This window comes from Micromys minutus, assembly GCF_963924665.1.
Source record: "Micromys minutus genome assembly, chromosome: 19".
In the NCBI taxonomy this organism is placed as follows: Eukaryota; Metazoa; Chordata; class Mammalia; order Rodentia; family Muridae; genus Micromys; species Micromys minutus.
Genome location: NC_137954.1, coordinates 39,511,050 through 39,524,432, shown reverse-complemented (window position 1 = coordinate 39,524,432; position 13,383 = coordinate 39,511,050). Strand labels below are relative to the sequence as shown.

Sequence of the window (13,383 nt, the reverse complement as noted above, 5' to 3'; positions counted from 1 at the left end):
AGGACCAGTGGTCCCCTATGTAATTCTAGCCCTATGGAGGCAGAGATGGGGATTCTTGGGCACACTGCCAATCAATTTAACTAAGTTGGTGAGTTCTGGGTTCCATTAGAGATCATATCTCAAAAAGTAAGATGGAGACAAGCAAGGAGGACATCCAAGTTGGACCTCTGGCCTCCTCTCCCGCATGTGTACTTGAGTACATGCATGCTCACATACATATATGCATGTATGCACACATGCACACACAGTGAATTAGAAGCTTGTTTGTTACCAGAAAGAAGGAAATGCTGAGAAGCAACGTACCTGTAAGAGTCAACCCCCAAGGGCTTGGCCAGCACGTTCTGAACGATCTGCTTTATAGACCACAAAATCACAATGGCCACCATGCGTGGTCCTGAGCTCTGGAAGATGTAGTAGCACTTTGGCCCTGTCCCTTATATTTCAAAGCTGAAGGCAGCTTTGGAATGTCTTAGGCCCTGAGTAGAACCCCACAGCTCCCAGTTTCCTGTTGCTCATAGTCCTGACACCTGACCTAGTGGATCTTCAGGTCTCTGCTTGCTGCTTACTGCCTAGGACTCCATTGAAAAGCTAAAACCCGGCACAGGGAATGTTGCTCCCCATTGTGGGCATCATGAGTCATCTGGGTGTGATTTGTCTATACGGTAGATTGCACTGACAAGCACATGCTGATCAGAGCCTGTTTCTTGTTGCAGAGACAGTAGAAGATGTGGCCAGTGGGACCGAGTCCCTGGATGGTGCAGCCGGTGGCCTCAGCCAAGAAAAGGGGCCTCTTCAGAAGCTGGGCCTCACTAAGGAAGTTCTGGCTGCACATACCCAGAGAGAGGAGCAAGGCTTCCTGCAGAGGTTCAGGGAAGTGAGCAGGCTCGGGGCTCTGCAGGCTCACTGCCAGAACTATCTCCAGGAGCGGTCCCGAGCCCAAGCGAGTGATCGAGGTGAGCGCTGGCCGGAACTGAGCATGCATTTTTTACACACTTTGTTCTTCTTTCTAAGACAGAGTGATGCTGGCCTAGCACTCACAACAATCCTCTCGCCTCAGCCTCCCTAATGCTAGGATTGCAGGTACAGGCCAGGCACAGGCTTGATCGACCTGCAGCCAGCACTAATATATTGAGCTGTGCCCAGGTTGGAGGTGTTCATGTGGAGTAGCCTTGCAGCATGAGAACACAGCCTCATGTTCACAAGGGAACAATACCATAAATAGTTTCCGAGCGCTAGGCTAGCTTCGGCAGATTGGTAGGGCTACCCCTCACCCAGTTAAGACCCTGGGGTAAGTTCAGCCTGCAAAGAATGAGCATTGTGTGGTGAAACCTTTAGCAGGCAGCTCTTGGGAATGGAGGGATGATTTTCCCCTTTCTGTGGACTCACTGTCCTGGCCTGGAGCTGCCCTGTGGATCCAAACCTCAGCCAAAACTATTAGCAGGAAACTATTCTTTAGGCCCATAATCCCTGGATGGTTTGAGGGCTTTCTGTTACAGGACCCTGCTTCTTGAGTCTGACCATCTGACCACACACTCACCTGGCCTGGCTTAGCCCACACACTCACCTGGCTCCTAAGCCAAACCTCCTTTTTGTATCTCAGAGGCAAGGGGCCACACTGGCCAGAGATACCAGCTCTCCTCTTGGCTCTGGAGCCCTAGTCCAGGGTCACAGCTAGTAAACCCAGGAAACGCCACCAGCATCAGCCCCACAAACACACTGAAAGGAACTGAGGACACTTTGACCTCTTTTAATGGTCATATCTTTTCTTCTGTCTTTCTTACTTTTGAAGGTAGGGATTGAACTGTCTTCAACAAGCATGCCGTTCTGCTTCTGAGCAACATACCCAGCCAGGGTTGCTTTTCCCAGGCTTCCTTCTCACCCTCTTTCCAGTCCCCTCCTCACAAAGTCTTGCCACATACAGGAACCTCAGCGGAAATGAAAGGATGTCATCCCATCCTGAGAAGACCCAAGTGTACATAATTCCATTTCCCACACACCCCAGGCCCAGCTGCTTGTATATTCCGTGGATCACACAACCTTCCAGGCAGTCCTGACAACAGTCCACACTTAGCACTTCATCCACTGTTCTTCCCTCTGGGGGCAAGCATTTCTGGAAGGGGAAACAGCAGAGACAGAATGTGGAGCAGAGCAATGTACTTAGGCCGGGCTGTTTGTCTCACCATGTAAGAAAGGTGTGAGGTCCGCCATGACACTAGCTCACAGATGCCTCCTGCATAACTGTTGCCTTTTGCCTGTTACTCTGCTGACATGGAAAGAAAACAGGCTTCTGGGCTCCTCCACAGGAAGGCAGTGGGAATACACAAAGGAATGTGTTGGTCAGCTTTCCGACACTGTGGCAGATACCTAAGAGGACCACCTTGTAGGGAGAACATGTTTATCTGTGCTCACAATTCCAGGGATTTCGGCTCTGTTGGGGTAAAGCAGCCCACCATGGCAGGAGACTGTGACTGAAAAGGCCAAGAAGTGAGTCCAGTATCTTAGGGCATGTCCTCAGCAGCCTGGCCCCACCTTCTAACGGCTCCACCTCCATCCCCCAGGGGCAGCAACTGAGCCCTCTACTTGGACTTTCAGGGGTACTCTAGATCCAGGCATCCACACACAGCTTCCTTAGGAAACAGTGGTGGCAGGTTAAGTGAAGCCAGCCGCTCTGCCATCTGGGTCTGCACACCAATATGCATTTTTTCCTAAATATCAAGTAACAGCAGAGAGAGGCAGGGTTTTCTTTTTTTCTATTTTATTTTGGGTAAAAAATATGTTAATTACTAAGTTTTTGAGAATTTCATAAAACATTGTTTACATTCACACACACACACCACCACCACCCACCCGCCCCCACTACCTGCTCCCAGATTCACACACCCCCTAGACCCCACCATCCTCTCACTGAGTCTAATTTCTGTTACGTACTTCTAGGTTTGGGACCATCTGTATGAGAGTAGTTGGCCAACTGTGAGCAACACCTTTAAAGAAAGCATGCTCTGCCTCCCTCCAAAACAACCAACTGTCCGTAGCTCCTCGGTCAGCCCCTTCTGCCTCCGGTATAAAGTGTTGACTGGTTTGATCTTGTACAGACAACCACAGCTACTATAAGTTCATGAGCATAGTGCTCCTGTCAGATCCAGAAGATCTATTTTGCTCCATTCCTGCCCAACTTCTGGCTCTTAAAATCGGCCTAACCCCTCTTTGATGTACCCTAAGCCTTGGGGTAAGGTTTGATGTAGACGCCCCATTTGTGGCTGAGTGCACCACTGACACTTAGCTGTGAGTTTCTGTGTTAACAGCCATGTACTGGACAACTTGTGACAAGCTGCACTCATCTGTGGGTACAGAGATATGAATTTAGAGGTCAGTTTGCTGCTCTATGTACTTAGCAAAATAATAGTGGTATTATTTCTCCCAATCACAGACTCTTGGCCAGATCTGCAGGATCAGGCATGCCTTTCCTCCTGTGGGAGGGACCTCAGATTTCACCAGAAAGTGGTGTTGGTTGGCCTCCCTCTATGACATTGGTGCCTCTCTTGTCACATCTTGTCACACTGGTCATTATTGGAGTTCACAGAGTTCATAGCTAGATTAGATGGTTGGTGCCTTTCTCCCCAGCAGCAGTCAAAGCACCTTCTAGCACTGAGAGAGCTAGGCAGCGGGGAGGAAGTTTCCTAGTCCATTTCAACTTCATCTCTCCCATGGACATAGGACTTACAAGAGAGAGGACATGGAACTTGGAGAAGACATGTAGGACTATGGCCTTGTAATTAAAGGTGCACCTTCAGGTTGATAAAATTTGGTTTTATGAAAAGCCTACTCCTTTGCTTCAGTTCCTCTCACTGGCTGTGGATTGAGGAAAACTGAGCATTGTATCCAGGACTGTGGAACTGAGCCACCGGTGTCTGGCATTCTACAGCCCCTAGGAGTTGACACAGTAGGGCTTGTAGCCACTTTGCAATCTAACTCGAGTTGTTTCTCCATATTTTGGCTGCCCCAGGACTAAGAAATACTTCTGGAATAGAGTCATCTTGGAAAAAGACTGGAAAGAACAGGAAACTGAAGTCTAAGCGTGTCAAGACTCGGGACTCTTCTGAGAGCACAGGGTCTGGGGGACCCGTGTCCCACCGGCCTCCCCTCGTGGGTCTGAATGCCACAGCCTGGTCACCCTCCGACACATCCCAGTCCAGCTGCCCCTCTGCACCATTCCCTGCCACAGTGCCAGCTTACCCCCTACCTGTGTTCCAGGCACCTGGAATAGTATCCCCACCAGGGACTGTGGTGGCACCAACTGCAGCTGCCCACACCGGTTTCACCATGCCTGTTGTGCCTATGGGCACCCAGCCTGAATTCGCAGTGCAACCCCTGCCATTTGCTGCCCCCTTGGCTCCCGTCATGGCCTTCATGTTACCTAGCTACCCGTTCCCACCGGCAACCCCAAACCTGCCTCAGGCCTTCTTCCCCAGCCAGCCCCACTTTCCAGCCCATCCCACACTTGCCTCTGAAATAACTCCTGCCTCCCAGGCTGAGTTCCCTGGTCGGACCTCGATGCTCAGACAGCCATGTGCCTGTCCAGCCACCCCTCCGGCTGGCACAGTGGCCTTGGGCAGAGCCTCCCCACCACTCTTCCAGTCCCGAGGCAGCAGTCCCCTGCAGCTTAACCTGCTTCAGCTAGAGGAGGCACCCGAAGGCAGTACTGGAGCTGCAGGGACCTTGGGGACCACAGGGACAGGAGCTTCTGGTCTGGACTGCACCTCTGGCACATCTCGGGATCGGCAGCCAAAGGCACCTCCAACAGTAAGAATTCTCTGCTGTGCCTCTTTCCTGTCAGGCAGTAGGCCGTCTGGAGTGTGCACTTCATGATGATGAGGTCCTACCATGGGACATTATTTAGAGCTCTGTGAGGAGCAGATGAGGGTGACAGATCATGCAAATGGAGGGACCAGGAACAGTGTGTGCCTTTGGGGAGCATTTGTGGGCCTCGTGTTTTGTTGTTGTTGTTGTTGTTTGTTTGTTTTTTAGTTTTCCAAGACAGGGTTTTTCTGTGTAGCCCTGGCTATCTTGGAACTCAGTTTGTAGTAGACCAGGCTGGCCTTAAACTCACAGAGTTTGCCTGTGTCTTCCTCCCAAAGTATTAAAGGCATGCACCACCACTGCCCAGATGGACCTCCCGTTTCTAATGAGTCTTAAAAATTTTTTGTTACTGTTGTTTGTTTTTAATTTGAGACAGAGTCTTACTCTATCCCTGGCTGTCCTGGAACTTGCTATGTAGACCAGGTTGGCCTCAAACTCACAGAGATCTGTATCTGTCTGCCTCAGCTCTGAGTGCAGGGATTAAAAGCGTGCTCTTGTCTGGCTAGTCTACAAAGATGAATGAAACCCAGCATGGGGGGAAAGGGATAGGATCCAGCCTCCAGTGTCCAGGATCCTGAAGCTCACAGGATGAGAGAGGACCTCTAATTTGGGCTCAGGAGCCAGTGTGCCTGAGTGTTTGTCCCTGAGAGCCTTAAGGGTGGTGCCAAGGGCTTTTTTTCTTCCAGTAATGGTTTCCAAAAGACCTACCTATGCAGTAGCAGCAGCCCAGGTCAACCCCATGCACTATGTGGCAGTGAGCTTCCGGGAATGACAGATGTCATCACCAGGTGTCGGTGCTGCTGTTCAGAACATGGGGACATGTAAGAGGGCAGTAGTTCTCCTGGAGCCTCTCTGCCCTCCAAGACACTAGCATCTCAGGTGCTTCCTGAGCTAAGCAGGCCCACTGGGGCTCAGAGCCTCAGTCATGGGTGGCTTGCTGCTTAGGAGGCTGAGAGCATCCTGATCCTTTTTCCACTGGACTCCAAGCTGTCTGCTGTAACCGTCCCAAAGTCACATTTTATTGGGTAGTATTCATAGGGAACCAGCTACCCTCTCCCCATAACTACGAAATATGCTCACCTGACAGGTAAAGGAAAGGCGTGTACTCTGTAACTGATCTTTGCACAAAAGTCCCCTGTTGCACTCCCTCGGTTCTGCCTCACCTTACTGCGTGTGTGTGCTATGCTGTCACTATAAAGCCCTATGGTCAGCTGTGTGTTTCCTGTCCCTAAAGTGCAACGAGCCCTCAGATACCCAGAACAGTGATGCCGTCTCCACATCCAGTGACCTGCTTGACCTCCTTCTGGGCGAGGACCTCTGCTCAGCCACTGGCTCAGCACTGTCTAGAAGTGGGGCATCTGCCACCTCAGACTCTCTGGGCTCCAGCTCTCTGGGCTGCGACACATCCCGAAGTGGGGCAGGTATGTTTGTGCTAAGGGCGCAGGTGTACGTTAGCCATGGAAGATTCTCATGGAACGTTCCATCCGTGGCCATTCTACATGGATGCAGCTCCTCCTGCCCTTGCACAGCAGGCTCAAGTTACCAGAATTTGGGGTCCTAGCTGTTAGCTTCCAGTTTCTGTGGCACTGAAGATGTTGGGTCAGTCTGTGTGTTCCATGGGCATTGGACACACATGTGCAGAAATAACTAACCATCAAACCTTGAGCCTCCAGGGGCAAGGCCACCCTCAAAATCCTGGTGCCTTTTCTGCCCTAAAGTGAGGTCTCCTTAACCTGCTCCCAGGCCTCTCTGCCCATGTGCAACAGCTGGGCTCCAGTCAGGCCAGCAACTTCCTCTTAGGACTCTTCTCTTCTCAACAGACAGTGAGAACCTGGGACAAAGGTCAGGGCTCCAAGACAAGGCCCTGCCTGAGCTCAGGCTCACCCCAGGCGAGAGTCACCTCCACTGTGCTAGCAGGTATCCTGTGTTCGAACCATTGAGATCATTAACATTGGAGAGCAAAGGGGAAGGGGGGGCAGCACAGGCTGATGCTATCTAAGGAAGCCCACTCTCAGAAGCTGTTATGGATACACCTAAGCACGTTGTATAAGAGTTGCTTTCTAATGTCAAGGTTATAACGATCGGCATTTCATGTATTTGAAGGCAGTAGTGACACAAGTCACACCAGCAAATACTTTGGAAGCATTGACTCTTCAGAGAATAATCACAAAGCGAAAATGGTCACAGACAAGGAGGAAAGTGAACAGTTCATTAAGTACGTCTTGCAGGACCCCATCTGGCTGCTGATGGCCAACACAGACGACAGTATCATGATGACCTACCAGCTGCCCTCCCGGTAACTGTTGCACTTCCTGGGAAGCCTAGAGGGCTGGGTAGGAGTTTCCAACCCCAAGGTCATACATGCAGGCAGGATGTCCCGTGGGACACTGTCTAGACTTGGCAGAGGCACTAGAGAGGAACGAGGTTTCTCCTTCGAGGCCCCACTGGGCCTGCAGCAGCCTGCCTACTGCCCTGGAGCAGTTAGAACCCTGGAGGCCAGCCTCTTGCCAGTGATACACTCCACTTGTGCCATACATTGGCACAGTGTTGCCCCTTGAGCTCACTTTAGGGGTGAATGGGATGTGTGTCTGAGGTTAAAAAAAAACAATCAAGGGTCAAGGGTCAAGGTGGATGATCAGCCCATGTCTGTGGTAACCCTGGGCCTACCCAAGTTCTGAATGCAGGCCAGGCTTTCCTACGAAACTGGTGAGGTCACTGCCTTTGCCAGACAGGGGGCTAAGAGAACGGAAGAGAGCTCCTGAGGTTCCTGAAGGCAGCAGACCTCTGGTCAGTGAAGCAGGAGGAATGGCTGGCGAGCCTCAGACCTCAGGTGGGAGACAGCTGTGCTCCAGGCTGGTGTTGGCCCAGGAAAGAGACGGCATGGTCCCAGAGTCTAGATGGTTGAGTCTCCTAGGCTGACCACACAGTGAGAGCCAGCCCAGGGCTCCAGACAGCGCCTGAAGATGCCAGGCTCCCTGCAGCTAGCTTCATGAAAAGCTGAAGTTGTGTCCTTGGTTATCATTAAAAGAAAGACTAAAGAATATTTACTAAAGAGATACAGTTCCTTTATCTTGAGGATAATCTACTACTACACTGTCGATATTGAAAAAATTTGACAGGAAAGGAGTGTATTGTCCCTTCAGCCTGTGGCACTCACCTATACCTAACTCTTCTCGAAGGGATCTCCAAGCAGTCTTGAAAGAGGACCAGGAGAAACTGAAACTGCTGCAGAGGTTCCAGCCCCGGTTCACAGAGGGCCAGAGGCGAGAGCTTCAAGAGGTTCATCCATGGGTCCACACTGGGGGTCTGCCGACAGCCATCGATGTAACAGTAAGTTTGCAGAACCTTCCTTCTCACAGCACTCCAAGGGGACAATTGGGGCTAAACATGGTAGCACACACCTGTCACTCCAGCAAAGAGACTGAGACAGGAGGATTGCAGGTCTAATCTGGCTACATAGATTCTGCCACAAAAAAGAAAAAGAAGAAACAAGAAAAGAAAAGGTTCCAGGGACCCTTAGGTGTGATTGCTTCCAAAGGTTTAAGTGACTGGCTTGAACAGCTTGCCGAAGTTCATGGCTTCCCTTTCCACCATTCTGATTTCTGTTTAGCAATACAAACATTTCTCTGTCCATCTTATTTTTCCTGCCTTGGCTCCTGGGCTTTAAAATTGCAGAACCATATATGCTCCCCTGGCCTCTGCTGCCATCTGCTGACAGGCAGTGGGGGCCCACTGCAGTCCAGTGGCATCAGGGCAGCCTCCTTCATGTCCAAGGCATGACTCTCATCTACAGATGCTAATAGCTCCAGCTCCTGGGCACCAGGAATCCCTCTGGCCTCCCAGTTCCCAATAATCAGCTTGATGTGAGCTCCCTTGTTGAGCATCTTCCCTGACTACGGACTGCAGCTAGGCACCAAACACTAGCCGTATCACTAGCTCACTGGATGGAGGTCCACCTTTCCAAGCTGCTAACCTTAGGGCCATCCAACATGCCTCCCCTACTCCATCTGCTCCACAGCAGATCAGACCACTCAACTTTAACAGGTAGACAGAAGCTGTTTTAAGAGGAGATGTTCTTACCACCTCCAGCATGGCTCCCTGAATACCCAATCTTAGAAGTTGTATACTTCCCAAGTCTAAGTACTCTTTAAGGAGAGGGAAGTGAGGCTCTACTTGTTGAGGGAGGAGTGGCCTTTGCAAAGATTTTGGTCATTTGGCCATCCACAGTTGTCCCTCACACTCGCATAACCTCTTCATTTGAGTATGGGCCATGGAACACTTTTGATGGACATGCCTGGAAAGGGACTGGTGGCCAAGAGCCAGCCTCTTTGGTCAGCAACCTCCAGGTGCATGGCTGACCCTGCTGAGTATGAATGACAGCAAAGATTTCAGCTGCTCACTTCTTACTGATGTGACCTATTCTCTCTGAAGGGGTGTGTTTACTGTGAAAGTGAGGAGAAAGGCAGCATTTGCTTGCCGTATGAGGAAGACAGTCCTTCCCTGGGACTCTGTGATACCTCAGAAGCCAAAGAGGAAGAAAGCGGACAGCTGGCAAGTCCCAGGAAGGAGGCCGAGACGTAACCCCATCCCCAGCCAGAGATCTATGTTAGACGGTGCTCGGAAGAGGCAAAAGAACTTGTTGTTTTAATGAAATGGACCCATATCTACACCGCTTTTTTATTTTAGAAAAAAAACAAAACAAAACACCATAGTTTTCTGAAGGTGGGACAAAACTGTGGGGAGGTTTAAGAGGAAATACATTTTTGTATTAAAATAGAAATATGGAATTTGGGGGATGGGGTGAGATTCGTCATTGAATTTGAGGAAACTGAGATGGTCTGTGTGTCATGGGAGCTGCTGCCTCATGGCCTCTTGACCTCCATGAGACCTCTTTGCAGTGTACCAATGTCCGTTGGCCCCTATGGATTGTCCTGAAACATCACACCAGGATGTGACATATAACAGGGAAGCCACACGAGGCTCTCAGCCAAGATCCCTGCTTTCTGGAACTTGCCCACAGTGTGATTGTATCTCCCAAGCAGAGTCCATCCCTCCTGACATCCTCTCAGTTCGTGGTTTGGAGCACGGTGTGGCAGCTTTGGCTTCAGGTCCTGTGGTGGCCAACATTCCAGTCTGACATGGCTTCTGTTCATCAACAAAGTTGAAATGCCTACTCTGGACTAAGGGAGCTTAGTGGTTTCTGTGACCGTCACCATCAGACTCGTACCCCCACACTGTACATTTCTGTGCTGTTCTTGTATCCTTCTTAGACCATCATGTGTACAGAGAGAGCTGTGGCATCAGCCATGTTGCCCTGTCTGCATGGTGGCCTCTGCAAGCCAGGCTTTGTTGCTGCAGGGGACACGGTCATATGTTTGTTCTTTGGTTGGACTCTCTTGGACATCAGCTCCCAGCAGAAAACAGTCACTGAACACAGGAGAGAAGACACCTACACTGCCACCCTGAGTTCTCCGGTTTGTAGGGAGCTCAGCTTCCCACTACACACACACACACACACACACACACACACACACACACACATTCCTAGCTCCTGTGTCTTTGGGTCTCTATCACATCTGTCTGTGCTGCCGATCCTCAGATCACTGGAACCCATGGAGAAAAGGGGACCGCTCTGCCTAGCTCTACAAAACTTTATGCTGCATCAGACATCCAAAGATTGTTCCAACATGCTTACTGGTGACCCCTGGTGGAATGAGACATCACCAGTGAGGAACAGTTAGACTTAAAAAGTGGACAAAGTCTGGAACAGAGGGAGCCGAGTTCCTGAGTCTGAAGCGGCTACTAGAAAGGGTTCCTACTGTAGTTGGTTTTCATGGTAAAGCCATCTGATGCCTAAATATTACCCCTATTTTTCATAAACACAAGAACTCTATTTTTATTATTATTATTAAAGCAACACCACCTTTCACAATGATCAGGTAGTCACCATGTTTTAAAGGAAATTCAATGTTACAGACAGCTGCCTCTCTGACCAGTCGGATCCTAAGGGTAGATAGATGATGGTCTAAGCCTACGCTTGTTACTTAAACACAAAACTGCCAAAACCTTCTCTCTACTATCTTGAATGTTTACCATCAGCATTATTTTATGATTATTTAATATATATTCCTTGATTGTTAACTGCTAAGAAGTTGACTTCCTAGGATAATTTTGTGAATCTGTTTACAAGATGCCAAGCATCCAGTCCTGTTTTCTTTAGAATGTGTGCTTACACGGGTGTCCTGAGACGTTCTCTATTTTAAACTGAGCCTTCTTTTTAATGTAAATAAGCTCTCAGAGTTCATGCTACGATTCGTGAGCCTTGCCGGACAAGCGGTTTGTTCATGCGCAAACCAAACGTACCTTCACCCAGTGCAATATATTTGTGTGACTGCTTGTGTCTTTTTATGACATTTTTGCCTTTTAGAAAATTGTTAAATAAAGCAAGTATATTTTTATTTTCAACTGTATGTTTTGTTCAATGTGATGGCAGGGATTCAACCCAGGACCTCATGCAAATTAAGTGTGTGCTCTATTATTGACCTATATACCCTAGTACTGTATATATATATATTTAACATAACATAGAGCAATAACCCAAAAAGAATGACATTGTCAAAAAATACTTTTAAGAACTTCAAAAATGGCACATTAGGAAATCTCCAGTCCCAAAGGCCAGCTCATTACTTCCTTTGCACAGTGGTCTTTGCTGGCCCACCTCCTGTCCATGTGTCTCTCACATGCTCAGTCCCCCTGGCCCATTTAAACCCTGCAGGGATTTCCCATAATGCAGATCTACCCAGGCATCCCGAATTCCTTTCTCTTGAAGTCTTTTTACATGCACATGGTTGTTTAGCAGATTCACTGAGCTGACCCTCAGCTTAGCATGACCCTGGGCACTCACCCTCCCATCAATCCTGCCTTTGACTATTTCCCTGTGTGTTGTCCTCAGGGCTGATTGCAGAGAGATCAGATGGGTACCATTCTAGAAAGGACGTATATACCCTTAAGATCAATATATGGGCATCACTGGGAACACAGGCCTCCTACCCTGGTCCTTCCTGATTGACAGCCTTGTGAGGAGTACTCTGAAGCAGCCTGCTTCCCTTTCCTCTCTCCAAACTGGGCTCCCAGGGACCTGAGCCAAGCAGTAACATGCTCAGCTTCTGGGTGTTCTCAACCAGTCTTCTGGCTGCAAGCACCGGTGCAGTCTGAAACCGAATTCTTGTGGCAGGTAGGACTGTTTCACTGAGTTCCTTTGGAGGACTCCAATTGTGCTTCTCTGCCTGGAAGGACAGCCCCACTCCTTTTTCTTGAAACCAAATTCTCTGAGTCCTGGGCAGGTTGCCCACAAAGCGCTTGGAAGTCTGCGGGCCTGCTGCTGCCTTTGTCCCTCTGGGGATTTACAGCCTGTTATTTCTGCTAACTAGTCACCCTGTGGCCATGGTGGCCCTGCCTAGCCTCTGCTGGCCTCCGTTCCTGGCTTGGGGGGGGGGGCGGTGGATCAAAAGGTCCTAACACTAAGGAAGTCTGCATGCAGGCAAACTCTGAAAGTAGGGCATGGTCCAGGGGACAAATGGCAAGAGCCAGTAGTCTAGCTGAGGGAGGTAGACAGGAGAAAGGATTTCCTGAGCTCAAGATGGGGTGCATAGTCAAGCTTGTGGGACTGAAAGCCACCTGGCCAATAGATTCACTAAAATAAATAGAAGCTTTGCAGATGGGATCTCAAGCAATAACAACCCCCCCCCCTCAAATATTCCTGACTCATGCACTGCCTTATCTCTACTCTCTTTCCTTCCAAGAATGCCTAATCATTCTTCTTGGCCTAAGCCATGCCGCCAAGTGCTTATTTTTTCCCCTCGCTTCTAGTTAGCAGTCTGCAACCCTCCACCCCAAACTCACACAGTATGGGACAGACTTTGCAGTCTGTGATTGTTCTTAGTTGGTTTTCATTGTTGGCTTTCAGTTTGCCTTTTTTTGATTCTTCTTTGCCCTCCACTTCTAACTCTCCAATCGGGTGTTCTGCTGTATCTTAAGAGCCTTTTCTCAGAGCCCATGTGTAGTACCAACAGGAGCTATCTCTTGGACTTGCTCATTCGGATACAGGGAGAAGTAAAACGCAGTTTGTAAACTAGAGAGCACACACATACTGCCACAGTATTATTTTTGCCTACCTCACAGTAGTGGAAACTTAAAAATAATCATTTTGTAATTTCCTTTACTAGAAGCTGATTGCTAACCAATAAACGCACATACTAGCTCTGACTGGGTCCCCTGGGATCATTCCCATCCTCACCTAGGACTCCTACCAGTAAAAGTGGAGGGCCCTCAGAAGCCCCTGGAGGGCGGTGGGAAAGAACCAAACTTTAGCATTTTGGAAATATCTAGAATAGTCCTAGTAATAAGCTGAAGGGGGTACCTGGCACCAGCACACAGATCAACAATTCGGAGGCAAAAGTGAGAGGGCAGGAGTGGATCACACAGTAAGACTCTGGAGACCTTCAAACTTCAAACCTCTCACCCAGT

At 49.4% G+C, this 13,383-nt stretch overlaps 1 protein-coding gene across 1 annotated transcript in view; it reads left to right on the top strand.

The window, feature by feature from the left end:
• Positions 1–11,271, top strand: part of PER2 (period circadian regulator 2) — a 41,196-nt gene extending 29,925 nt beyond the window's left edge. Inside the window, exons 18-23 of the mRNA XM_080932930.1 lie at positions 714–953; positions 4,004–4,800; positions 6,092–6,278; positions 6,961–7,153; positions 8,037–8,187; positions 9,289–11,271. Of these exons, the coding sequence (XP_080789056.1) occupies positions 714–953; positions 4,004–4,800; positions 6,092–6,278; positions 6,961–7,153; positions 8,037–8,187; positions 9,289–9,438 (1,718 nt within the window). The 3' untranslated portion in view covers positions 9,439–11,271. The remainder of the gene's footprint in view (positions 1–713; positions 954–4,003; positions 4,801–6,091; positions 6,279–6,960; positions 7,154–8,036; positions 8,188–9,288) is intronic.
• The last annotated feature ends 2,112 nt before the right edge of the window (positions 11,272–13,383 follow it).